This window comes from Protopterus annectens, chromosome 8.part1 (assembly GCF_019279795.1).
Source record: "Protopterus annectens isolate FY-2018-M chromosome 8.part1, PAN1.0, whole genome shotgun sequence".
NCBI lineage: Eukaryota > Metazoa > Chordata > Ceratodontiformes > Protopteridae > Protopterus > Protopterus annectens.
In genome coordinates this window covers 490591163-490617128 of record NC_056742.1, presented here as the reverse complement: position 1 = coordinate 490617128, position 25966 = coordinate 490591163, and the positions used below count along the sequence as shown (strand labels likewise).

Below are 25966 nucleotides of genomic sequence, written 5' to 3'. Positions count from 1 at the left end.
TCCGTTAGTGGCCTCCATGATAACATGGGTTCCGTTAGTGGCCTCCATGATAACACTAGTTCCGTTAGTGGTCTCCATGATAACACAGATTCTGTTAGTGGCCTGCATGATAACACTGGTTCCATTAGTGGTCTCCATGATAACACAGATTCCATTAGTGGCCTGCATGATAACACTGGTTTCATTAGTGGCCTCCATGATAACATGGGTTCCGTTAGTGGCCTGGACACTGGAGGAGGAGGGAGAGCAGTGATGAGGCAGAGCTTGCTTGCCTGCCCCAGGGAGGAGGATGAGGGTGCCAATGTCTGTGGTACACTTTCCACGTGAGAATTCACAGTGGAGACTGAAGACCACATTGAAGCGCTAACTTTAAGGGGGAAGGCAGGGCCTTGTAAGAGGTTATGTCATTTGCAAAAGCAGGTGATACACCCTCACTAAAGCCCACTGCATACAGAATCCTGAACATGTTAGTGGACCTGTGCAACGGGAACAGCTAGAGCTTACAGCAAATTCCTCTCCATTCTCTGAGTGGATCCCAGCACCACTCCCATTGATCGACTCTGAAGGAACAAATGGGTCATAGAGCTGTCACCTCCTTCGTGAGTGAACAAGCTGATTGGACAGATGGGTATGGGGCTCGGTGGTCATTGAAGGACAAGAGGAAAAATACACATGGGTATATTAATGGCATCTGATATTCTAATATATCAGAACTAAATATGTAATACACAGTGAAGAGCTCAATTTGTTATATACATTATTTAAACTATTTCTTACTGCTGAAAAGAAGAAATATCAGAATGCATGGTTACTAGAATGCAGATGCATTTTCTATAAAGAGTAATCAATGTCTCCTTTAGGAAATAGGGTTATATTCGCATATATTTAAGATCTAACCAGAGACACTGTCAAACTGATATGAGGAAAACATGAAGAGACCAATATTACCCAGTGCCTGCTGAAAGTCATTGCTTTTGGTGTCTCTAGTGCTAGAAATGTACTACAAGTGCACTCAAGTAGTAGTTCAGACGCACCTGCCCTGTGGTAGAATAACATGGACCAAAAACTAAGTGTAATTAACCTGCCCTGTGGTAGAATAACATGGACCAAAAACCAAATGCAATTAACCTGCCCTTTGGTAGAATAACATGGACCAAAAACCAAGTGTAATTAATCTGCCCTGTGGTATAATAACATGGACCAAAAACTAAGTGCAATTAACCTGCCCTTTGGTAGAATAACATGGACCAAAAACCAAGTGTAATTAACCTGCCCTTTGGTAGAATAACGCAAACCAAAAACTAAGTGTAATTAACCTGTCCTGCGGTAGAATAACACGGACCAAAAACTAAGTGCAATTACAAGACATTTGACCAAGATGTTTGCTGCATTTGCAGTCAGTTGTAGAAATATGATGTTCTTCGTCTTCCCTTGCTGCAGTCCTGACTATTGGGTATAGTCCGCGTCCCAGTCGGCCCGAATACCAGAGTATAAGGCTGACGTCGGTCATGGCGCCTTAGACTGACGTCAGTACGTCAGGGTACTAATGCGCATGACCGACGTCATTTCCTCAGTCTTTTTTGCCGCATGGTCCGATGCAGAAGCAATTTTGCGAGTGCAGGTTGGCGTTCTGAGATTTTCCGAAACCGGAGTTTCAGACCGAAACAGAGTTGGCTAAGTAACCCGTTGGAACATTTTGGTTTTTCTTGCCTCAGTATTTAACCGGATGTCAGAAAAAGTGAATAACTGTATTTCTTGTGGGAAGCAGATACCGCATAGGGATTATCATACATTGTGTATACCTTGTTTAGGGCCTGAGCACGACGTTGTTGGTTGCCGCTCTTGTGCTAGATTTAACAAGCGCACTATTAAGAGGAGGCTTGATTGTGCTAGGTTAGTGTTTGGGAAGCGTTGCAATTATACTATGCCGTCGGATGCTCCGACGCCCGCTTCATCCAAGACGCGCAAGGACAAAACAGTGAAGCCTAGGGGTGAGGAACCGGCAGTCCCGGACGTCGGTTCTTTAGAAGGCTCAGGGGAGCCTGAGGTTTTGCCAGGAGTCTCTATGGAGTCTCAGGCAGATACTTTACTGTTACAGGATGTGCCCTCTCAGGAGGTAGGCCAGGCTGAGGGGGCTTCTCAGGTAACTGTTCTTCCCTCTCTTCCCAAGGTAGTTAGGGCCTCTCCTTCTGTTGCCAAAGCTTCTTTTAGAGGTAGGCCAAGTTCAGCTTCTGTGGGGGCTTCTCCTAGCATTTCGGGCTCTGTGCCTAAGAAACATATGCTTAAAATGGCTGAAGATTTGATTACTCTGATTAGAGGTTCTATGCCCCCGCCTGATAAGAGGCCTAGGGTGGAACAGGAGTTTGATAGTTTTGAACAGTGTTCACAGGCTTCGGAGTCTTCTGTGGAAGACTTGCAAGAGTTTCCTACTTATTCTGATTCTGATGTGGATGATTCCACTCCTACAGCTTCTCCTCCTGAGGATTTTTCATTTTCAGAGACTCTTCACTCCATGAGGGAGCACTTTAAATGGGAAGGCCAGGATTACTCTGATTCCAGGAAAAGGCTTAGGGAATTCTTGTTTTTACCCCAGCATAGGCCCTTAGCTATTCCTCCTGTGTTGACTGTGGTGGAGGATGTTTTTGCAGAGGCTTCCCTGAACCCTGATTCCTTGCCTCCTGCTCCTGTTAAGCCTGATAGGTATTATAGGGTGCCCGAAGCTCATAAGTATTTGTTTAAGAGTCCTAGGGCGGACCCAGAAACTGTTTCTCAGGGGCCTAAAGGTGTTAAAGCTTCTGTGGTTAAAAATCCTGTACCCTCTGATAAAGAGGCAAGGGCTTTGGATAGGTGGGGTAAGAAGGTATATACTTCTTCCACTCTAGCCATGAGGGCGTTGAATTGTCAGTTTCATATGCTGAAATATCAGAATTATCTCCTTTCACAATTAAAATCTAAGGTGGATGCTTTGGCGGAAGGTATTGAGTGTAAAGAATTGCTGGATTTGGTTCATGTGTCTGAACAAGTGGGTAAGCATTCTTTGCAGTGTGGTTTTGATGCTGTTCAGGCCTCCTCGAGGGTGGCTGCTACTAGTTCTGTTCTTCGCAGACATGCCTGGTTGAAGGATCAGAATTTAGCTGAGCATGTTAAGACCAGGATTTTGGATGCTCCTTTACAGTCTGATGTGTTGTTTGGACCGCCTGTGGAAGCAGTTTTAAAGAAAATGGAGGACAAAGCTAAGTCTATGCAGACTGTTAAAGATTTTGCAGGTGCAGCCTCCAAGTTTAGTAGAAATTGGCCTGCTAAGGGGTGGACATATCCTGCTTATGGTTCCCAGTCTAGGGGTAGGTCTAGACGTGGTAGGGGCAGGGCTCAAGGTTCGTTTAGGCCTAGATCAGACAGTTCACCTGCTCAGACTTCTGGTGAGGGCAGGGGTCAGTCCTTTCGTAAGCAGAACCAATGACCTGCCTTTTCAGCTGCCAGTGGACTCTCGTCTGGCAGCTCCTTTGGGAGGAAGATTGTCTCTTTTCAAAGAAAATTGGGATTTAATCACTCAAGACAGATGGGTGCTGGATATCATTCATCACGGTTACAGATTTTATTTCCACACAATGCCCCCTTTCAAAGGCATGCCAGATGTTCCTCCTCCACAAAGAAAAGAGGCTCACAAGCAAGTTTCTCAGTTACTCCAGATAGGGGCCATTCAGCCAGTCCCTGTGTCAGAAAGGGGCTTCGGATTTTATTCTCGCCTGTTCCTAGTACCAAAGAAGGGGAACACGTGGAGACCAATTCTGGATTTATCTCTCCTCAACACTTATCTGGACATTCCCAAGTTCAAGATGTTGACGTTACAACAACTGTTACCTCTGCTGGGCAAGGATCACTGGATGGTAACTTTGGATCTCAAGGAAGCTTACCTTCATGTGCCTATAAGGTTAAGTTGCAGAAAGTATCTGCGGTTTCGAACTGGAGATTTTCATTATCAGTTCTCTGCATTGCCCTTTGGCTTATCTACTGCGCCCAGAGTATTCACGAAGGTTCTGGCTCCAGTGATAGCTTACTTCAGGCTTCAAGGCATTCAAATCTATCCTTACTTGGACGACTGCCTGATTCTGGCTCAAGAAAAGGAAGACCTTCTACAGCATCTGGAATATGTCATAGCAGTGCTAAGATGCCTAGGGTATTCTGTGAACGAAATAAAGTCCAGTCTAGTACCCTCTCAAGACATGTGCTTTCTGGGTGTGAGACTGAATACAGCAGCCCAGATGGCCTTTTTAACCCCGGACAAACAAAAGAGTCTGTCACTTTACTTCCATCAACTATCTCATCAGTCCGTGCTGACTGCAAGGACAGTCCTTCAAGCATTAGGGTTCATGGCATCTTGTATTCTGGTGCTTCCCAATGCCAAACTGCATATGAGGAAGCTGCAATGGTATCTCAAAATGTATGGACACAGCACTGCCAAGATTTCGACACTGTCATTCACATAATACCTTGCCTTCAAAAGGAATTCTTGTGGTGGGCTCAGGAATGTCACCTAAACAAGGGACTCTCTGTGACCCGGCCAGAGGCGAGTCAGATTTTAACGACAGATGCCTCGGACACTGCTTGGGGAGCTCATCTAAATGGAAAGTGGATACAAGACAAGTGGCCTGCCAGACTACAGCATCTACATATCAACATGAAGGAGATGTTAGCAGTCCAGTTTGCATTGATGGCTTTCAAGGAGTTACTTCTTCCAGGGCAGGTGTTGATTCTAACAGACAACACAACTGTCATGTGGTACATCAACAAGCAAGGGGGAACACATTCTTATCCTCTGTGCAGGCAAGCAATGATTTTATGGGAGACTGCGTTGAGCCTGCAACTAACTCTTCAGGCAAGGTTTCTGCCAGGAGCACAGAACTCCCTAGCAGATGTATTAAGCAGACAAATCATGGATCCCCACGAGTGGAAACTGGATCTTCATGTATTTCAGAAATTGACAGTGTCATGGGGAACTCCAGACATAGATCTGTTCGCTTCTCCACTAAACCACCAGCTGCCAAAGTATTGCACAAAGGGGTTTCATCACACAGCTTGGAAAGTGGATGCTCTGTCTTTCAGTTGGAAAAACCTTCATGTCTATGCCTTTCCACCTCTGCCTCTTCTTCCAAAGGTATTATTAAAGGTCAGACAAGACAGGCCAAGGATGATTTTGATAGCTCCAGATTGGCCTCGGCAACACTGGTACCCACTTCTACGGAGTCTTGTAAAGAAGCCTCCATGGCCTTTACCTCTGATTCCTCATCTGTTATCTCAGAAGGACGGTCATCTGCTCAATGTCAAGCTTCAATCTCTTCATCTCACAGCTTGGCATATTCTGTGTTGAAGCACAGCAGGTCTCAGCTTCCTCAACAAGTTTTAAATGTGATTATGGAAGCTAGAAGGCCTAGTACTAGGAGAGTGTACGCAGACAAATGGAAGAGATTTTTATTTTGGAGTACAGCAAAGAATTTGGAGATTTCCGAGCCTAATTTGAGTGTGGCTCTTCAATATCTTACTGAATTATTGGACAAAGGTTTGTCCTTCTCTTCCATAAAGATTCATGCTGCAGCAATTTCAGCTCACTATGATTGTGACCCACCTTTATTTTCGCATCCTTTGTTCAAGCAGTTTCTTAGAGGGGCAAAGAATATAAGACCCCCAATAGAGCTCCTACTCCTGCTTGGGATCTCAATTTTGTGTTGGAAAAACTTACTCTACAACCTTTTGAGCCTGCAGCTACTGCTGAATTGAAATATTTGTCATGGAAGACTGCTTTTCTGTTGGCTATTACTTCTGCAAGAAGGGTGTCTGAGTTGCAGGCCCTTATGGCAGTAGAGCCCTTTTGATTTTCCATAAGGACAGGGTATCATTACGTACTAATCCTTCCTTTATGCCTAAGGTGGTTTCTAGTGTGGCTTTAAACCTAACTATTCATTTGCCTACGTTTTTTGCAGATCCTCAAAATAAAGGGGAAAAGATTTTGCACACTTTAGATGTACACAGGCAATTGCGTTATTATTTGAGCAGGACTAAGAATTTTAGGCAGTCTCAGCAGTTACTTGTTTCTTTTGCTTTGAGTTCACAGGGCAAGCCTGTGTCAAAACAAACTATTTCTAGGTGGATTGGCTTTTGCATTGCATTTTGTTATTCCCATCATGGCAAAGAGGTTCCAGCTGGGATTAGGCCTCATTCCACTAGGGCTACTGCCACTTCAACAGCATTTCTAAGGGGTGGCAACTAAGGATATTCTGGAAGCAGCTACTTGGAGTTCAGTGCATACTTTCTCTAGGCATTATCACCTGCCTATATACTCTAAGACTAGGGCTGGTTTTGCCACAGCTGTTTTACAAAGCATGTTGTCAGCTCCTGCTACTTTATAATTTGCCAGCCTCCCTTACCTCTGCTTTGGGATTCTACCCAATAGTCAGGACTGCAGCAAGGGAAGACGAAGAACATAGTACAGTTTTGTACCTACCATAAATGTAGATGTTCGAGGATTCCCTTGCTGCAGTCCAATTTACCCTCCCTCCTTCCCCTCTGTGTTTCGGGGTGGTTGTGTAGGTGAGTTTACATGCTTATATTTTTTGTATATATATTGTTGTATATATTGTACATGTTTTTTGGTGCAGGTTGTTTTTGGGACTTGTCTTTTTGGGTCTTCTGACATCTGGGGCAAGAAAAGACTGAGGAAATGACGCCGGTCATGCGCATTAGTACCCTGACGTACTGACGTCAGTCTAAGGCGCCATGACCGACGTCAGCCTTATACTCTGGTATTCGGGCCGACTGGGACGCGGACTATACCCAATAGTCAGGACTGCAGCAAGGGAATCCTCGAACATCTACATTTATGGTAGGTACAAAACTGTACTTTTCAGAATCATTAATGTTAATGAAGTCATTTGCAGTGTTCATCACCTATCATCTCCAAGGTTAAAGGTAAGCTTGAGGACTGCATGAGTGTTACCCATCAGACTGTTGAACAGGATTGATTTAACTTATTTGCCAGTGGAGGGAAGGTTGCTTTAGGAATACAAAAGTTATGGCAGCATTGCCATAGCTGTCAATATTTTAACATAAAATCTGGACAAAGCCCCAAAAATAGGGACAAATTTTAATTATTGCTCTTATAAACTTAGAAAGTTACTAGAATTAAAGGTATTGTGTTACCATGCATTTTCTGAAGGATGTGAAGCATGTAACTCAAATGACTGTCATTATTTAGTGAATTCAGTCCTCACTAATTTGCCACAAAAATCCAGAAAAATCACAAATTCTGTGAGGAACAATACAAAAATATGAGGCAAAAATCTGAAGATTCTGAAAAAAAACTGTACATTTGAGAGGTATGCACCTTCTGTCATTCAAAAGCATTTCACGACGTTTAATTGCGAGTTGGTGATCCTTGCATATGAAGCAAGATGAAATGACATACCTTGTGTTGTGTAGCATACAGCAGCAAAGCATTTGGTGAGGAATTTGGCATAAGAGGTGGAATTGGAATACGTCACATCTTTGGATACATGTCGACTCGCCCATTTTTTCACGTGAACGCTGCATGGTCAAAAAAATTCTTAAACCACTTTTAGTGATCACAGAGCATTTTTTAACAGGGGGCACATCTCATATGTCCTAACTAACATGTACACCAACTTCAGTGTTGCACAACATCTAAGGCTGAGCAGCATTCAAATAAAAGCCTTTTGATGGATTGATAGGTTCCCAAGTTTATCATTATGAGTTACTTTAATTAATGTGTAGCCTTTTTTTTTCATTCATTTCCATCACACCTGCATTCATCAGCTGCCCATGTATTTGGTGCCAGTTTTCCAGGCGTTTCTTCTCACGTTACCATCTGCTTCCCTTTGACTACCTACCACTCACCCAACCCATCAGGTTGCTGCATTAAGCTTGTTTGCATATGTGTACTTCCAGACACATTATCCTGGCCAACACAATAACTTGCTTTATTAGTTGCTTGTCTGAGGCTTAAACTGTTTCTCCACTGTGCACTCTTCCACTACCCCACTAGGAGTCATTGTCAGGGTGGGTGAGGCAAACTCCTTCCCTACAGGATAGGCAAGCTGCGTCAGCCCCTCCATTCTATCCCCATTAGCTGACTTCCCCACCACCTGGGCTGCTCATCGTCTCAAAAAATGACAAGTAAACTCAACATCATTGGCTCAGGCAAAACACTATCAAAAATGTAATCCAAATGGCAAAAAAAGCGAGAGAGATTGCAGCACAGCTTAAAAAGCATAAAATGTTTAATGTTACAAAACAGGTGAGCACTTTCGCGTCCACTATAGACACTTCCTTAGACCATATAAAATGACAAAGTAGCAATTTCTATACCAATTGCAAAAAAACTGTTAAAATCATTTAAATAAATCATGTGACTTAAGGAATGGCTTTAAAGAAACGGTCTCATTAAGACCGAAATATTTATCAGATTGTAACTTATTGGTCCAATGCATTTCAAGTTTCAATCTTTAGTATAAATTTGAAACTTCTATACTGGATGCGAAAGTGTTCACCTGTTTTGTAACGTTAAAGATTTTATGCTTTTAAGCCATGCTGCAATCTCTGTTTCTTTTGCCATTTGTCGATCATCTCATATCCATGTGGACCACAAAGTCATCTACTCGTAGCTCATTTTTTATTGTAAGAATGTTTGTGCGGCTGTTTCTGTATGGTGGATAAATCCAATCAAAGAAACGCCAGCTGTGGTATTTGTAGAAGAACGCATTGATATCATAGTGAAGTGGATTTTATAAGAACAATGGTATAGTGTTGACGGCCTTCTGTAGGGTAACAGCAATGTTGTTTGCTTTTAATACGGGCAGGCAGATTGTTAAACTCAGACCAACACCGCGCTGTCTTGAAGTGTTCTGTAGAGAATTCTGGACTAGAGAGCGATGTTATGTAGTCCTGTCTCGCCTCCATTATTACGTGTGGGCACGGAGCCGATCCTCTGCTCCGACTCGGCCGCTTAGAAGGCCTGGAAACTTCTGATTGGCTCCTGGCTAATAGGTATCCCATGGTGCATGTGCACATTCCCCAGATCTCGTTTGCCACGTCTTCAGTCGGAAGCTTCCTTTGTTGGCCGTGGCTAAGTGATTTAGTTATTTATTATTACAACTTTTTAGGAGTTTTTAGCTTCGTGTGAAGTGTTATTCTGATTGCTGATAGCTTTATTGTGATACCGATTTGTGTCTATTAACCGGATTTGACTTATTACTGCTTATAAAATTCTTGGGCCTGTTGGCCTTTTGTGTGTGGTTCCTGTGAGTGTGTGCTTTTAGACTAGACCGTTTAACTTAGAGGTGCTAGTTTGTTTCCCTTTTTCCTTTGCACTAGGTTTGTTTAAGTTAGAGAACCTAGTAAAGCCACTTTTTATTTGTTGTTGTGAGTGTTAGGGCTAGATCTGTTTCAGTTAGAGGATCTAGTTCCTTTCTCGTTGTGCGAGTGTGTTGCTTTTTCTCTACTGCCATTATGTCCAAAGGACATAAAGAGCATAAACAATCAGGGTTTAAAAATTGTACTAAATGCTCACAAAAAAATGTCCATCACTGATGGACATAGCGTCTGTGTGTACTGTTTAGGGGCCATACATCTTCAAGAAACTTCTCTTTTGTCATTCCTTTAGCCCTAGAGTGCTCCAGGAATGGAAGAATAAGCTGATCCTAAAAGGCATGTTAAAACCTTCCTTCGAAGAAGACCTAGCCAGTTCTTCCTCCTCTGCTAGGTCGCAGTCTTCTAGAAAAGATAAGGGCAAGACCTCTAAAAGGCCTTCTCCAGCCTCATCTTCTGTCTCTGAACCTCCACAGAAGTTACCAAAATCAGAGCTGGCCTCTGTCTCTTCGGCTCCACTGTCTTCAGAGCCGAATGAGATTCTGGACACTGACCTTGCAGTATTGGCACCAAGTGCTTCGGTGGCGATCACTAGCAGTCCTCTTTGGAGCCAGTCTACAGACATTCCACTGGTCTCCCCTACTCTAAAATCACCTATATTGCAGAGAGCGAGGTCTCCCACACTGTCCTCCAGATCCTCCAGGAGCTTATCTGAAGAAGACATCGAGAGAGTGGTGTTCAGACTCCTTAAGTTGTCGGCCTTGCCAAAATTTTTATCGGCTCCAACCATTTCTATCTCGGAGCCAACTCCTGCTACCGATTCTGCTCTTTTTCCTCCTCCAACCCAGATTGGGCCTTTGGAGCCGATGCTGTCAGTACCGACTATAGTGGTGTCCTCTGCTCCAGCACCCCGTGTGGTTGTCTGAGCTCCGCTCCAACACTATCGGTGCCGTCCAAAGTGTCTAGGGTCCGAAGCTCTTCGGTCAGGCCCGAGGGGGACACTTGGAATTGAACCTCTTTGGTGCCGAGTCTTCCTCTTGGTGCATCGGCCCGAGTGAGCTTGGACCCTACATAGTTCTCGGAGCCGATTCCTTTGGAGTCATCAGCACCTACGCTCTCTTCGGAGCCGGGGCGTCGTTTGGAGATGGAGGAATCGGTCTTCGTGAGGATGAGGAGCATGTTGGATAGTTCATCCGTACCATGTAGGAGTACCAATGCTATACTCCCTCAAGCGCCGACTAGGGTCTCAGCATCCTCTCTCCCCTGGGATGGTAGAGACTCACAGCCTCAGGACCCCCATTTGGGTGGTCCCCGATCTTCCGAGACCTCCCCAGAAGACCCCGCTCAGAAGAGATCATGTAAGAGAAAGCATGTAGACTCCCTTGATGAGTCTCTTACATCTGACACTGACCTCGATGTGTCGGAGGGGTCCTCTAAGTCATCCTCTGTAGATGTCTCCTTTGCAGACATTTTGGAGATCCTCTGGCAGAGAGGCAGCTGGCCCAACGTTACCCCGTCCAATGAGGAGTCAGTGTACCTGAAAGCTTTTGGGTCTCAACCCTTAGCTTCATGGGTGTCTCCTCCATTTGATGAATTACTGGATCTTGTGAGTCAGAAAGCATGGCAGACTCCTGATGCCGTGGAACCGGTCCCCAGGAGGCCGACTAAATTTCTTTCCGCCCCTAAAGACAGAGTTTTTATCCAAGGATTTACCTGTTGATGCCATGGTGGTGGCGGCGGCCACTAAGAAGGAGCTAGCAGAGACGACTTCTATCCATCCACCTAATAAGGAATCCCGAACGATGGATAGGTACGGGAAGCGTATCTTCTCTTCAGCGGCTTTTACACTCCGATTGCTGAACTATCTATCACATTTTACGAGACTTCAGAGATCTCCTAAAGGAGTTAGGAGATGCTCTTCAGGGTACCTCTACTGAAGCAGTCCCATTTACAGTGTCGGCTCAGTTGGCTATTCTCACATCTATTGTTAACTCCTCCATGCAGCTGATTTCATACGCAGCTGATGGTGCGAGTAGGGTGGCGGGTTCAGGAGTCTCCTTAAGGAGACATTCCTGGATGTGTCTATGCAACTTTGCTGAGCCTTTCAAGTCTACATTTACCAATGCTCCCGTGGACGGATCCTCTCTTTTTGGACCCAAGGTGAAAGATACCCTCACCAGGTGCAAGGAAGGAAAGACTCTCTTTATCGTGGGAGTCCGTTTTACCGTTCCTTCTAGACCTTACCCTAAAGGTCAGAAGAGCAGCAAAATGGGGTTCAAGAAATCACAGAGACCTTTCCAGGACACACAGGGTGATTCCTCCTTCAGAGGCAGGGGAGGAGGACATAATGGTAGATGTCACCCTAGAGGCAAGGGAGGCCCACAAAATCAGGGAGGTCGCGATTCCTTTCGTGACCGTCCCTATCAGCGTTCCTGATGTGGAACCCAACTATCCGTCTCTGGAGCCAGTCGGGGGTCGCCTGTCCTTGTACCCAGAAGCCTGGCTAAATCTCACTCGAGACAAGTGGGTACAAGACATTATCACCAGATGTTACTCTATACCCTATTCCCTTCCACCACGCCCTCCCAAAAGGATCCCAGATGTACCACCCAATCACAGGGATCAAGCGGCTATAGAGATAAAAAAGCTGCTATTAAAAAGAGTCCTCCAAAAGGTCCCAGCAGACCAGACAGGATTCAGAACATACTCCAGGTTCTTTTAGTTCCAAAAAGAACAGGAGACTGGAGACCCATCCTAGACCTCAGCAGGTTAAACGAGTATGTAAAGAAGTCCAAGTTCCGAATGGTCACTCTACAATCCATACTCCTCCTGTTAGGGAGAGACAGCTGGATGTGCTAAATAGATCTCCAGGATGCCTACTACCACATAATGATGGACAGAGCATGAAGGAGCTACCTATGCTTCTGGCTGGGAGCCAATCATTACCAGTTTCGAGTGCTGCCCTTTGGTCTCACCACAGCCCCCCGGGTGTTCACCAAGTGCATGGCAGTAGTCACAGCTCATTTGAGGCGTCAGGGAATCCAAATTTTTCCATACCTGGACGATTGGCTCCTGACCGCCACCACCAGGCATCATCTAGTTCAATCGAGAGATTCCACAATCAAGCTCTGTTCCCAGTTGGGAATCTCGATAAACTGGGAAAAATCCTCTACTTGCCCACTCAGTCTATAACTTTTAAAGGAGCAAACAGAGACACGGTCGATATGACAGCCAGACTACCTACAGACAGAATACAGAATCTTGTGCAACAAATTTACAGGATAATTCCCCTTCGAACAGTCAAAGTGAAGGTGAGTTGCAGCTTCTCTGAACTATGGCATCGACCATAACCTAGGTACCTTTAGCAAGACTATATATGAGAATACTACAATGGCTCCTGTCATCCCAGTGGTCTTTTCAGCAGTTACCTCTACATCATCAGATTCTGATTACAGATTCTTGCAAAAACGACCTACGCTGGTGGATTCAACCGGGTCATCTTACCACAGGGACTCTCTTTGTACTGCACCAACACGTTGCCACTGTGACCACAAATGCCTCTCAGATAGGGGGGGGGGCATTATCTTGGCAGGGACTATCCAAGGCACATGGCAAGAGCAGGAGACCCATCTGCATATCAGTATTCTAGAGATGAGAGCGGTGCTTCTAGCGTTGCAAGCACTTCACAACTTTCTCCCTCTAGGGACGATAGCTATCCAGACTGACAACATGTCGGTGGTCTGGTATCTAAACAAACAAGGGGGGACCAGATCATACCCCTTATGTCAAGAGGCCCTGCGAGTTTGGAATTGGGCGATTTCTTCCCAACACATTCTCATTGCAACGCACATCCCGGGGACTTCCAACGTGATAGCAGACAAGCTAAGCAGGGCTATATTGTTACCTCACGAATGGTCCTTTAACCAGAAAATAGCCAGTATGATCTTCCACAAGTGGGGACAACCCTGCTGCGACCTCTTTGCCAGCCCCATCAACACCAAATGCAGCACCTTTTTCTCTCTCATTCCCCCCTCCAGGAGAGTCTTCAAGAGATGCACTCGTCCACAATTGGCCCCAGGACTCTTTTATGCTTTTCCTCTTTTTCCGCTCATCCCCAAGGTCATACAGAAGGCAATGTTGTTGGGAAGCAAGATGATCCTCCTCACTCCTTACTGGCCTTTTCTCGGGCCTCACCTGTTAGACTACCCATAGACTCTGGACCCACTGCCAGACCTCCTGACACACGTCAGGTTCTCTTCACCCCAGTCTCCACACATTCAAACTGACAGCATGGCTGCATCACTAGTCAGGCTTCATGATCTGTCTCCAGCTGTAACTCGTATTATTACCTCTTCTCACAAGCCTTCGACTAGAAAATTGTATCACAGTAAATGGAAGAGATTTTCTATATGGGCACACAACAGAGAAGTTGATCCATTTACAGCTCCCATTACTATTGTTTTAGATTTCCTTTCAGAACTCTTTCACCAGGGTTCAGCAGCTGCTACACTCCCGAGTTCAGCTAGCAGCAATATCTAATTTTCATGTGGGGATTAATGATTCCAGTCTTATGTCTCACAAACTGTGCAAATCTTTTCTTAGGGGTTCCATGATGTTAAGACTTCCTATGCAAGACCCCATTCCTCCTTGGGACCTGAATCTAGTCCTGTCTAGACTTACTCTGCCATCTTTTGAACCAGCCCATAGTTGTCAGTTGAAATTCCTGTCTTGGAAGACTGTTTTTCTGGTAGCAGTAACCTCAGCCAGACGAGTTTCTGAATTACAGGCCCTGTCTGTTAAACCTCCATATTTAATTTTTCACAAAGACCGGGTCTCTCTCCGGACCATCCCTTCTTTTATTCCTAAAGTCTGTTCTCAGTTTCACTTAAACCAAACAATTGAATTGCCAGTGTTCTTCCCTAATCACACCAATAAAGCAGAGTATACATTCCACCAACTGGATGTGCATAGGCAACTACGTTTCTATATCCACAGGACCAAAGGATTTCGAAAATCAGAACAGCTGTTTATTTCCTTTGCTGAGGCGAGAATGGGCTTGCCAGTTTCCAAGGTTACACTTTTGAACTGGATCTCTAGTTGTATTTCCTTTTATTTATAGTTCTCAGGGGAAAGGAGTTACCCTTTAAAGTCCAAGCACGTTCCACCAGGTCCTTCTCTACGAAAGGAGTTGCCCTTTAAAGTCCAAGCACATTCCACCAGGTTCTTCTCAGGGAAAGGAGTTACCCTTTAAAGTCCAAGTGCATTCCACCAGGTCCTTCTCTATGAAAGGAGTTATCCTTTAAAGTCCAAGCGCATTCCACCAGGTCCTTCTCAGGGAAAGGAGTTACCCTTTAAAGTCCAAGTTCGTTCCACCAGGTCCTTCTCTACGAAAGGAGTTACCCTTTAAAGTCCAAGCGCATTCCACCAGGTCCTTCTCTACGAAAGGAGTTACCCTTTAAAGTCCAAGCGCATTCCACCAGGTCCTTCTCAGGGAAAGGAGTTACCCTTTAAAGTCCAAGCGTGTTCCACCAGGTCCTTCTCTATGAAAGGAGTTACCCTTTAAAGTCCAAGCGCATTTCACCAGGTCCTGCTCTACGAAAGGAGTTACCCTTTAAAGTCCAAGCGCATTCCACCAGGTCCTTCTTCTACGAAAGGAGTTACCCTTTAAAGTCCAAGCGCATTCTACCAGGTCCTGCTCTACGAAAGGAGTTACCCTTTAAAGTCCAAGCGCATTCCACCAGGTCCTTCTCTACGAAAGGAGTTACCCTTTAAAGTCCAAGCACATTCCACCAGGTCCTGCTCTACTTCTGCTGCTTTCCAGGCCAGGACACCTATTGATAGTATTTGTGCAGCAGCAACATGGGCTACCCCTCATACCTTCATTTCCCATTATAAATTGGATTTAACTTCCAGGAGTAGAGCCTTGTTTGGTTCCACGGTACTCGGGAGTATTTTCCAGTGAGCCACCCTTTCAAGATGCTAGGGACGCTGTCCCACACTTAATAATGGAGGCGAGATAGGACTACATAACATAAAGAAGTTATGTACTCGCCAGAACGTTCCATGTATGTAGTCCATCTCGCCGAACATTATTACGAACCCACCCACCAGCCCCCTTCCTGGAGGATCTGGAAACGGTCTTTCCTTTTCTACAGTGGTTTACACCATAAGGGTGCCTTTACTACAGTTAATTCTTCTGGACCTTTGTCCTTTTTCCTGTCTTATCCTGATAGACTAGTAGCAAACAAGATCTGGGGAATGTGTGCATGCATCATGGGATACCTATTAGCCATGAGCCAATTAGAAGTTTTCAAGCTTTCTAAGCAGCTGACTCGGAGCCAGGGATTGGCTCCGAACCCACACATAATAATGTTCGGCAAGATGGACTACATACATGGAACATTATGGTGAGTACATAACTTCTTTTTGTGCTAGATACAAGGAAAAACAAATTGTCCATGTCCTGCATGCAGGTCATGGAAATCTAAAGTTAGATTGCTGATCAACAGAGGACATATGAGATGAGGTTACTAATGAAGTGTCTGAAGAAAATGCACACAGGATAAATACTTTAAAGTACTCCAGATACCAGGGTCTGAAAGAGAGAGAGGGGCTAAATCTTAAATGAAAACTCTGGCATCTAGAAAGGTACTGGACTAAGTCAGATGGACTTCAACACAATCTGTTTCTGATCATTTAACAGCCAGACGTGGGTGATCAGTAAGATGAAATCCCTTTTTTAAGTCCATAAAGAGGGTCTTGGTAAGGAGAAAGTTATCAGTACAACTGTAGATGTGCTGAAAAATTATGTATAAAGCCGTGTCATGAATGACAGAGTATCTCGTACTTGCTGACATATTCAGGTATGTAATCCTATTTAAACCCAGCCTGTGAAGCCGAGTTCATGTGTAACCCGATTTAAGTGCAACCGCGACCAGTGGATGAGGAATAGGAAATGTATGCTGTGCCTGGCAACTATGTATCTTAAGGACAGAGGTACCTTATGGATGCCTGGCCCTCAGTGTCCTGTTTGGATACATGACATCATTGTTCTTGGCAAGGCATAGAAAGCCCCCCCCCCAGATCATTATCCTAGTAACAGTCAATGAATCTGTGAATCCATTAGTTCAGGAGGGTTTGGGAATGTTTTATAAATGGGTACAGTGGCTACTTTCCTCCAGTTTAATGGAGGTGTGCCTATGATTAAGAGAAAATATGATTAAGAATAAATTGATGAACGCGCGATGTTTAGCAAGAAAAGGTTCTAGCCTCTTAAGAAGGATGAGGCGTAATTCTGTTTCTGCACAAAGACCCTTGTCTGATAATTTTTTAAGAGCAGATCCATTGCAGTCCTCCTACATATGGCTTTGATGAATAACCTTAGGAAAGTGCAAAAACTGGCATGGAGTCTAATATAACCCAGCATGATTAAGTGGTATGGTGGCATTAAAAAAAGTAATATGCTGCAGGCCAGAATAGAGCTGTGGAGTTGTTATAGTATCTACAAGGACTTTATGCAGTAGTCTAGCATATCCAGGTGCCCACGAGAAATGCACCCTTAGGGTTTGGTTTCATCCATTAGACTTTTAATTTCTCACAGGAAGTTTTGGGCTAACCAAGAAGTTGTGTTTTTTTTCTCTGTGTAGTTTTTGCGCCCCCCCCCCCCCAATGCCTGTTGACCATTAAGCCTCCTCACCGTCACTAACTTGTTCCTTTTACTTGTGGATTCACCTGGTAATACAGTTAGAGCTGGGGGTGTCATTCAGATAGGCAAGAAAGTGCTTTGTACCCTTGCTGGCCTCCTCATAGTGAAGGGAGTATGTTGTGGCCTGCCCCCCAACACCAGGTGAGGGAGACAGGTGATCTGCTTCACTGCAGTGGCTCATAGTGCCTTGAAAGGCAGCATCCCATCTGTGGCTTTGTGAGCCCAGTGCCCACCCTCAGGTCTCATATTAACATACCAGAATGTTCTGTGATGGAACCTATGTGGATGGTCTGTTATCCTTCTTCCCAAAATGGCCAGGCGCTAACACTTCTCTCTTCATGTGCCTATGATCCCAGTTGAATTTTGGTGACCTGGGTTGTAGTTAGGGCTTTGTCTCCCAGTGTCGGCAGTGCTGGCTGGGGCTGCCTAAGAAGTGCCTGTCGTATTGTCCTAGGCCCCATTTGCAGTTTTCACTAGTATCTTGCTTGGGCTGCTGAACTCTGGATAGGTTGGTCTAACCACTGCTGGTTAGTTTCTTTCCTGAACTTCCAAGCCTTGTCTGTTAATTTTTAGATTTGTTTCTAATTCTGTTAGCCAAGAACATCAAAGGCTCCTGAAGCCTTGTCTGTTAATTTTTAGATTTGTTTCTAATTCTGTTAGCCAAGAACATCAAAGGCTCCTGACTCGGCAAATAGTTTCTATGTTGGTTGAAAAATGCAGTCATCTATCTGATGCTGTAGCACAGATTCTGCTTCAGAGGATGATAATTTGTTAGTCAGCACAAGAGACTGCTAGGTGAAGTTTAGTACGTCAAACAAGGCAACCTTTTGTTAATACTACAGTGTCGATTACTGCCAGTGGTGCATTGTAGTGGAGTGCCAGTATTCTGAAATCAGTGCCAGTTCTGAATTCGTACTCGCACCTGATGCACTTTGTGTGGGGTATTTTAATTGTAGCAAGCTACAGATAACCTAGCTATGATTCTGTGACAGTGCCAACCCATGGCTCATATTCACCCCCAGGGTACCAGTACAGCCCCAGCGTGTAATGCTGCATGAGTTAACTTTCAATAAACTTACATAGAGGAAGCACAGATTTAAGCTGATCATATGTCTGTACCTATTGAAAGTGTGTTCCACACAGCACAGCTGTAGACAATAGTGAAGCGTATTTCTGCAGCTACTGGTTATATTTACATTCAGTTGGAAAAATGTTATTACAAAGGAATTCTCACTTGTAAATCAAGTGCGTTTTGGAGCAAACTTTTTATTTGTTTTGGAGCTTGCATATTACCACAGTGATTCATCTAATGGCGGAGAGATCACATATGCATTATTCTGTATGGTAGGTGTGAGATGTGCAGACAATTGAAGATTGATGCATACAACTTTCAAGTGCATATTGTTTGGTTTCAGACAGCAGTGATCACAGATGTTGCTGTATCAGACTAACACGTGTATGAATTTATAAAAGATGTTGTGGAGATCTGCAGTTGCATAGCTGCCGACACACACACACACACACACACACACATATATATATATATATATATATATATAGATATCTATAGATCTATATATATATATATATATATATATATATATATATATATATATATATATATATATATATATATACACACACACACACACACACACACACACACACACACAGTTTAAAGACAAGCTTGTTTTTTATTTTTTGCTGTTTTTCTACTTAAGTATTTGTTGGTGTCTATAGGTAGTGATCTGGGCTTTTTGTTTGCTTCAGCAAATTTCTGACCTGCAGATAAAATAAGAACCTGAAAAATATAGTGGAAATGCAAGTTGAACTTTAATGGGAAAATGCTGCATTACATATTTCTTTGTAAAACTAACCAATTTTGAATGAGATATTTTCTCCATGCTGTGCTAAAATTGAAAGGGTCCTCAGACCAGCCAGGCTACCTAGTTAACAAATTAAAAAAAAAAGAATGTGTGTGGTCGCCACGAGCAGTAGAAGTGAAATCTCTGTAAGGAAGTGCAAAGGAGCATATACTGTACTGTACCATTTGCTTTCCTTTGCACTTCCTAACAGAAGTTTCCCTTCTACCGCCCTTGGCAGCCACGCACATTCTTTTTATTTCTTTCTGAAGTATTGACTTTGCTTATCAGAGGTATCAGACAACAGAACTTGCTTTCCTCTTCTTCTGTTTTACTTCCTGTTTTTTGAAGTGGATTTACATCTCTACAGCCACTGAACACCAATCCATTCTGTAGTGGTTTAATGGAAGCAGTTACAGTGTACTTCCCAGCTGTCACTGACTTTAAGGGATGACCCTGTTTTTGTCTCAAATTTTAGGTCTGCCCCTCTTAAAACTGGTGACTGTTGAAAAAGGGGGGATTGCTGTAATAAAGGATGACCGTAATTAGAGTTACAGACTTCTTTTAGTTCAGAAAATGTATATTAATTCATATTCTGATATTATTTATTTTACATTTGTTGACCGGGATTGTCCGACTGAGCTGAAGAGCCCTTTTTCAGCGGAGGCCCAGGAAGAAAAGCTCCAACATATTGTACAATTTGTATTATAAATTAGCGTTAAACAACAATGTTACAGGATTATTACAAGGTATTAAGTAGCAATACAATGTTATACAGTGTCAGTAATCAGGAGTATAGCAAAACTATTTCAAGATGTATAAAAAGAAATATGTCATTAAGATGAATATAGTTTTTTGGGGTAAGTGGTTACAAAACCCCAGTTTTATCATAATGTAGTTGCATGAAGGCAAGACGATTACAATCGAATGTTTCTCTGAGGCTATTTGCTTAATAGATTTTAGAAGACAGTAGAAAGAGTAGTCAAGGACGATTAGAGAGAGCTAGTGAGAAGAGTGAGTTAAGTGCAGAAAGTAGATTAAGGTGTGAGAAGTAGGGGATGTTAAGGAGGGAGAGTGCAGTGGCAGGACCAGTGACTTTTAAAGTGCTCTTTGGTGACTGTCTTAAATTGTTTAGGGTGTGTAAGGATCCTGATTTCTAGTGGGAGCCTATTCCAGGCAATAGTGGGGTGATAGCTGTAAATGTTGCGTCCAAATTTAGACTTGGGTTTGTAGATTTGTAGTAGGTCTTGGTTAGAGCTTCGGAGAGGTCTGGAGGGAGAATAATGGGAGATGAGAGGGGATAGTGCTGGGCAGTAGGAAGGCTAGTATAGGATAGAATGGATGAACTGGAGCTGAGAGAAGAAAAAGCTGGTGGGGTAATTCAAGCCAGTTTAGGTGTTTTAGAGAGAGACAGTGATGGGATTTGTAGGTTTGTTGGGCAGCAAATCTAGTAACCTTGTTGTAGGTCAGGAATACTGAGTTACGATTTGTAAGAATTTGAGAATTGGGTAGAAGGTAGGTGAGAGAGAGAGTAATCTTGGCTTCATAGGTAAATAATTTCTTGTTACGGTAAAGGAGCCCTAGTTTTGAATGAGTCTTTTTGATACAGTTATTAACATGCAAGTCAAATTTAAGCTGATCGTCGATGGTTACGCCTAAGAGCTTAGTGCTGGATTCTACCTGAATGGGAGTGTTATTAAGGGACTGTATGGAGAAGGAGGGTTTAATATTGTTGAACTTTTTAGGTAGGAAGACTAACAGCTTTGTCTTTTTAGGGTTAAGGATGAGCTGGTTGTTGGGAGAGCCGTGTTTCAACTAAGTTAAAAGATGCCTGAGTAGCTGAGAAGAGCTTAGAGGGAGAGATGGCTGTGGTGATGACTGCAGAGTCATCTGCGTGTTGCACTAAAGATGACTGAGGACAGGAGGTATAGAGCTGATTAGTAAAGATATTAAAAAGTAAAGGCCCTAGGATAGACCCTTGAGGTACACCCATTTTGACAGAGAGAGGAGGGGAGAGTGCAGAGTGCCATCTCACTGATTTGAGATCTATCAGTGAGGTAGCTGGAGAACCATGCAACAGTATCAGAAGAGAAGTTGAGGTTATGCAGTTTGTGCAGCAGAAGAGAGTGTGAGATGGTGTTGAAAGCTTTTGAGAGGTCCAAGAATAGGCAAGAAATACGTTTATGGTCATCCATGGCTATAGAGACTGTGTTAAGGAAGGATAATAGAGCTGTAGTGGTGCTATGTTTGGGTCTGAAGCCATGTTGAGTGGGTGTAAGCAGATTTTCCTGTATTAGATACTGCATAACTTGTTTATGAATACATTTTTCTAGTACTTTAGAGAGAGGGGAGAGGATAGTGATAGGTCTAAAGTTGGAGATATCAGAGGGGTTACCTCCTTTGTGTATAGGTAGAGTGTGGCATTGTTTCCAGATGGAAGGGACTTTAGATTCAGAGATAGAGCGATTAATTATGATAGATACAGGGAGAGCAACAGAGTCCACTGCTAGTTGAAGAAAAGTGGAAGGAATATTGTCAACTGATGCTGAGCATGGTTTTAATTTAGAGAGTAGAGTTTTGATGTAGCTAGTAGGTACAGGTGTGAGGGAGAAGGTATTTGAGGAGATAGTATTAGGAATAGGTTCAGAAAAGTTGGAGATGTTAATAGTAGAGGGGTTTGGGTTAGGGATGAGTAGCTTAGATATTGAATTGATAAAATAGATATTGAAGATATAATGGCAATTTCTTCAGATGTCTGGGCATGGATTGGGAGAGCTAAGATTAACGGGGTGTAATATTTGGTTAATAGAGTTCTAGAATTTTTCAGGATTAGATTTCAGGGCTGTGGGAGGTTTGTTACAGAAGTCCTTTTTATCTTTGTGTTTTTTTGTCAGATTTGTGAATTCTTTATATTTTTGCAAGTCTGCAGGGAACTTAGTTTGTGACCATTTTTTTTTCATAATTTGTCTCTAGTTATCCTAAGGGTATGAGTGGCTTTTGAAAGCCACGGAGATATGGTGGACTTAATTTGGACTTTGTGAGTTGGAGCAAGTGAGTCTAAGATGCTAAGGAATGTGAAGTTGAAAGCTAGGACTGCTTCTTCTAGTGGGAGTTGGGTAAGGAATTTCCAGTTTACTTTAGAGAGGGGGACATTAAAGGTTTCTGGATGCAAGTTACAGAGTTTGTGACACGTGGTAAATCTAGGAGGTTTTGAGAAGTGGGGAGTGAACCTAAGCACTATTATAGGGGAGTGATCGCTCAGGGTGTTTGGTAGGGTTTCAGGGTTATGATATTTGGAAGGATTAGATACAAGTACCCAGTTAGGAAGAGTACTAGAGTTGTTTGTATGGGTAGGTTGGATATTCTGTCAGTGTTCCAAGCTAATTTTTTTAAAAGCATCCCTGATTGTCCGTGATTATTTCTGGATTTTTCCCTGACTGGTTGAGAACTGTGGTAGCAGTACCACAGCTTGCAGAGTGCTTTTCTTCTGTGCATATCTCATTAAGGGGCCATTGCATTGTAAAACTCCATTTTACTTTTCTGTGCATATCTCATTAAGGGGCCATTGCATTGTAAAACTCCATTTTACTTTTCTGTGCATATCTCATTAAGGGGCCATTGCATTGTAAAACTCCATTTTACTTTTCTGTGCATATCTCATTAAGGGGCCATTGCTTTGTAAAACTCCATTTTACTTTTCCCTGGTTTCATCTAAGTGTGGAGTGATCCCTGTCCTGATCAACACATTCCTGACTTCCTTTTCTATTCATGGTATAAATTTGCTTTCTTAAGTGCCCACATCTTTGGCTTTATGCCTGATATTCATGCCTCAGTATTCAGGGAATGGGTTCAGTGTACGGTCTAACTCCCAACATTCATTTAACTAGCATTTTTCCCTGTTTATGAATTTGTATATTTTCTTCTTAGCAATTTCCCTGCTGCCTATTTCCATAGTCATACTGTTTGTTGCCCTTTGATAAGACATTTGATTCTCTGCGGGTGGATTTGAATTTCAAGATGTACACATACCCTATAAGCACACACAGATATAACTAGAGCTACCTCTCATTTGACCAGATCTTCGCAGTGTGTCCAGATTTATGCCTAATACTTTTGGTCTGTCCCTCAGAAAATATGTGGTTATTTGGCCAAACATTAAGGATCACAGTCACCAAACTGATGACATTTCAGTTGCATGCTTCCTGTCCTTTAGAACATGCGTGTAACTGCATAAAACTGGTATTGTAGCAGCTTTCAGAGTAAGAGCAAGTGGTTTAGCTGTGTCCTCCTTTTGTGGGATCTGTTCTAAGTAACAGAGTCCCTTTCTCCTAATGGTGTGTGTGTGTGTACGCGCGCAATACAGGATTCCCACACTCCAGAATCTACATAAAGCAGATTACCTTCCCTCGCCGACTCATGTTTCGGCAACAGTTGGGCGCTGAACAGCACCACCGTGGAGTCTCACTTCCATTTCATTTTTAGTTTCACTGTAAATTCGCACTACCGTGCCTAAAGAAGTTTCACTTAAATAATGGTAAAGGTTGCTGATTCATCATTTGTCATAGGTTCATAGGTTAGTACTACGCTAACTGCCCTTGCAAGCCATTTTAAGCCTAGCCAATTATCCCTTGTGAGACTGAAACCCTGCACCTTGTGTTTGTAAGGCAAACACCTTAACCATTAGGCCACCCTCCCAACCCATAGGCTAATTGCTTTCTGAAACATTCAAAATGTAGAATGCATACATGAACTTTGAGTAGAGAAAAGTGCTTTGATGACATTTTTAATAGTTGTAAAATAGGAAATGGTTTTAAACTGAGTTTAAACTGAGTTGAAGTCATTGTAAAGGTGTTACAAGTCATGAGTGAAACTGCTATGATTGAGGAAATATTTCGTAAAATGTTGAGCATTTTAGTGGTAATCTTTGCTTCCAACTTTCGAACTTCACAGAACAGTATTTTTTGAGGAGATAGCATTATTGAATAATTGGTGTTACATTTCGGTTTTCCTTGTGTGAGAACTCTGATTCCATTATTTCCACGCATTTGATATATCTTAGTTGATGGCCATAAAATGTAATCTAATTAGGTGTGGTTTATAGTATTACATTTGGAGTGAAACAAAAGTAACATGTCAGAATGACTTCAGATGAAATTTCATTTGATGAACACAGTTTCACTATTTCCTCTGGAAATAATTTACTCTCAGGTGTGATGCAATTGTGGATTAGATCATGTACTTAGGAGACCAAGAAGGGAAGCAGAGACAAAGCCTCCATTTTCGGTTGTGTTACTTTGGGCCACATGTCACTTAGACAGTTGGCTCTTGACAGATGTTTTCTGCTAGTTTATTGCACCTCCCTTCCTCATTTGTCTGTTCCCATATTTAGATTCCACATAGCAGAGTAATTACATGGATATCTTTTTGTGTGTACCCGCGCATGTGTACGTGTGTGTGAGCTCGCACATGTGAGTAATTCTACTCTTCTTTAGGCAGTATTTGCAAGTCTACAGGTGATTTTTTTTCCACAACTTAAACGGTTCATTTAAAATCCCCACTAAAGTTGTGACTAGTGAGGGTGTAATATTAGGCATCCCTTTAGCATAGACTTGAACCTGGCTCCATGGCACAGAAGGATGACCAGGGCTCTTGTAGTGGCACCGGGGAGCCAGGCAGGGAGGGAGAGTGGTGAAGGGATGTGGCACGCACACCTCTCCCAGGGAATGGGAAAGATTACATGCAGTCAGGGCAGGTGCGACTTCTATGATGGAGACTTGAGAAAACTACCCCTCTACTTCAGGATTGGTGGGTGGGGCTGCTTAATGGCAGTGCCCATTGCAGAACTGAGGGAACATCCATCATGGGCAGCCTGTTGCATGCCCCCCTCCCCTCCCTCACACAGCAGACTGTTCAGGGATGTTATGGATGCAAAATTAAAAAAAAAAAAATATATATATATATATATATATATATATATATATATATATATATATATATATATATATATATATACACTCAGATACTGTCTAAATAATAGCTCATCTTTGCTGATTGTCACTAAGAAGAAATGTATTGGTTGGTTGTGAAGGGTGCTGTTGATTGTCAGGCAGCAGTGTCAAACGAGAGAAAAAAAACATTAGCGCACTGACTATGGCACATATTAAGTCGTAAGTATTTCTTTACAGATTTTGGCATGGATTACAGCTTTCACATTAAAGAGGATTTTAGGTATTGTTTAGAGACAGTTTTCTGAAAATATTAGCATGGTCAAATTTATTGTTATCAAACAATCTGCCTATTCTTTTTGCCAAAATGATAGTACTACAAACAAGTAGATTTTAATTGTCTTGCAAATCTGTTCTTAATAAAAAGATTTAAATGCGTACAAAAACAATGCTGATTGTCTCCTTTGGTTAAAGTGTTAGGAACTAATCAGTATCCTTTTTCCCCTTTTTTGTTTCTGTCCATGTTTTCAGCCTCTCCTTTATGCAGACTTGCTGGACAATGATTCAATAGTGGTCGTAGAGCGCCCCCTGATGGACATCTATGCACAGTTGCCTCCACCGGTCAGACAGAAGAAGTTTGGTACATGAAAGAAAAAATGCTTAGACTTCCTGCTGTGCATTTATATTATACACTGTGTGTAATGTTATCTGCAACAAAATAAAACAATTTTTCGTAGTTTTGTATACTGTTGCTGTGTTTTTACTAATACTTTCCTCCAACATGGTGTATGTTTCAGTTTTTAAAATAACTTCTATATTCCATGCTACATTTGAGAACAGCACTATAGCTCAGATGTGATCTGATTGGCTGAGATTAAAATATAAATGTGAAATAATTAGGAATGTGAACTAATGAACACACAAAAGGGCTCTAAGCATAGTCGTTTTATTTGACCATAGGGCTCAGTAGTGTTTGTTGTGTATTTTCAGTGCTGGTGTAAATTCAGTGCATTTGCGAGGAACTGCTCACGGTGTCGGTGCCCTATACAAGCACAAACATCTAGAAGCAAATTTCC

At 42.9% G+C, this 25966-nt stretch overlaps 1 protein-coding gene across 3 annotated transcripts in view; it reads left to right on the top strand.

The window, feature by feature from the left end:
- The window catches only part of UTP4 (UTP4 small subunit processome component), an 881210-nt gene extending 855584 nt beyond the window's left edge, over positions 1–25626 (top strand). For all 3 annotated transcript variants that reach the window (XM_044082023.1, XM_044082022.1, XM_044082025.1), the window contains one exon: positions 25422–25626. In XM_044082023.1, the coding sequence (XP_043937958.1) occupies positions 25422–25538 (117 nt within the window). In that variant the 3' untranslated portion in view covers positions 25539–25626. The remainder of the gene's footprint in view (positions 1–25421) is intronic.
- Positions 25627–25966: the final 340 nt, after the last annotated feature.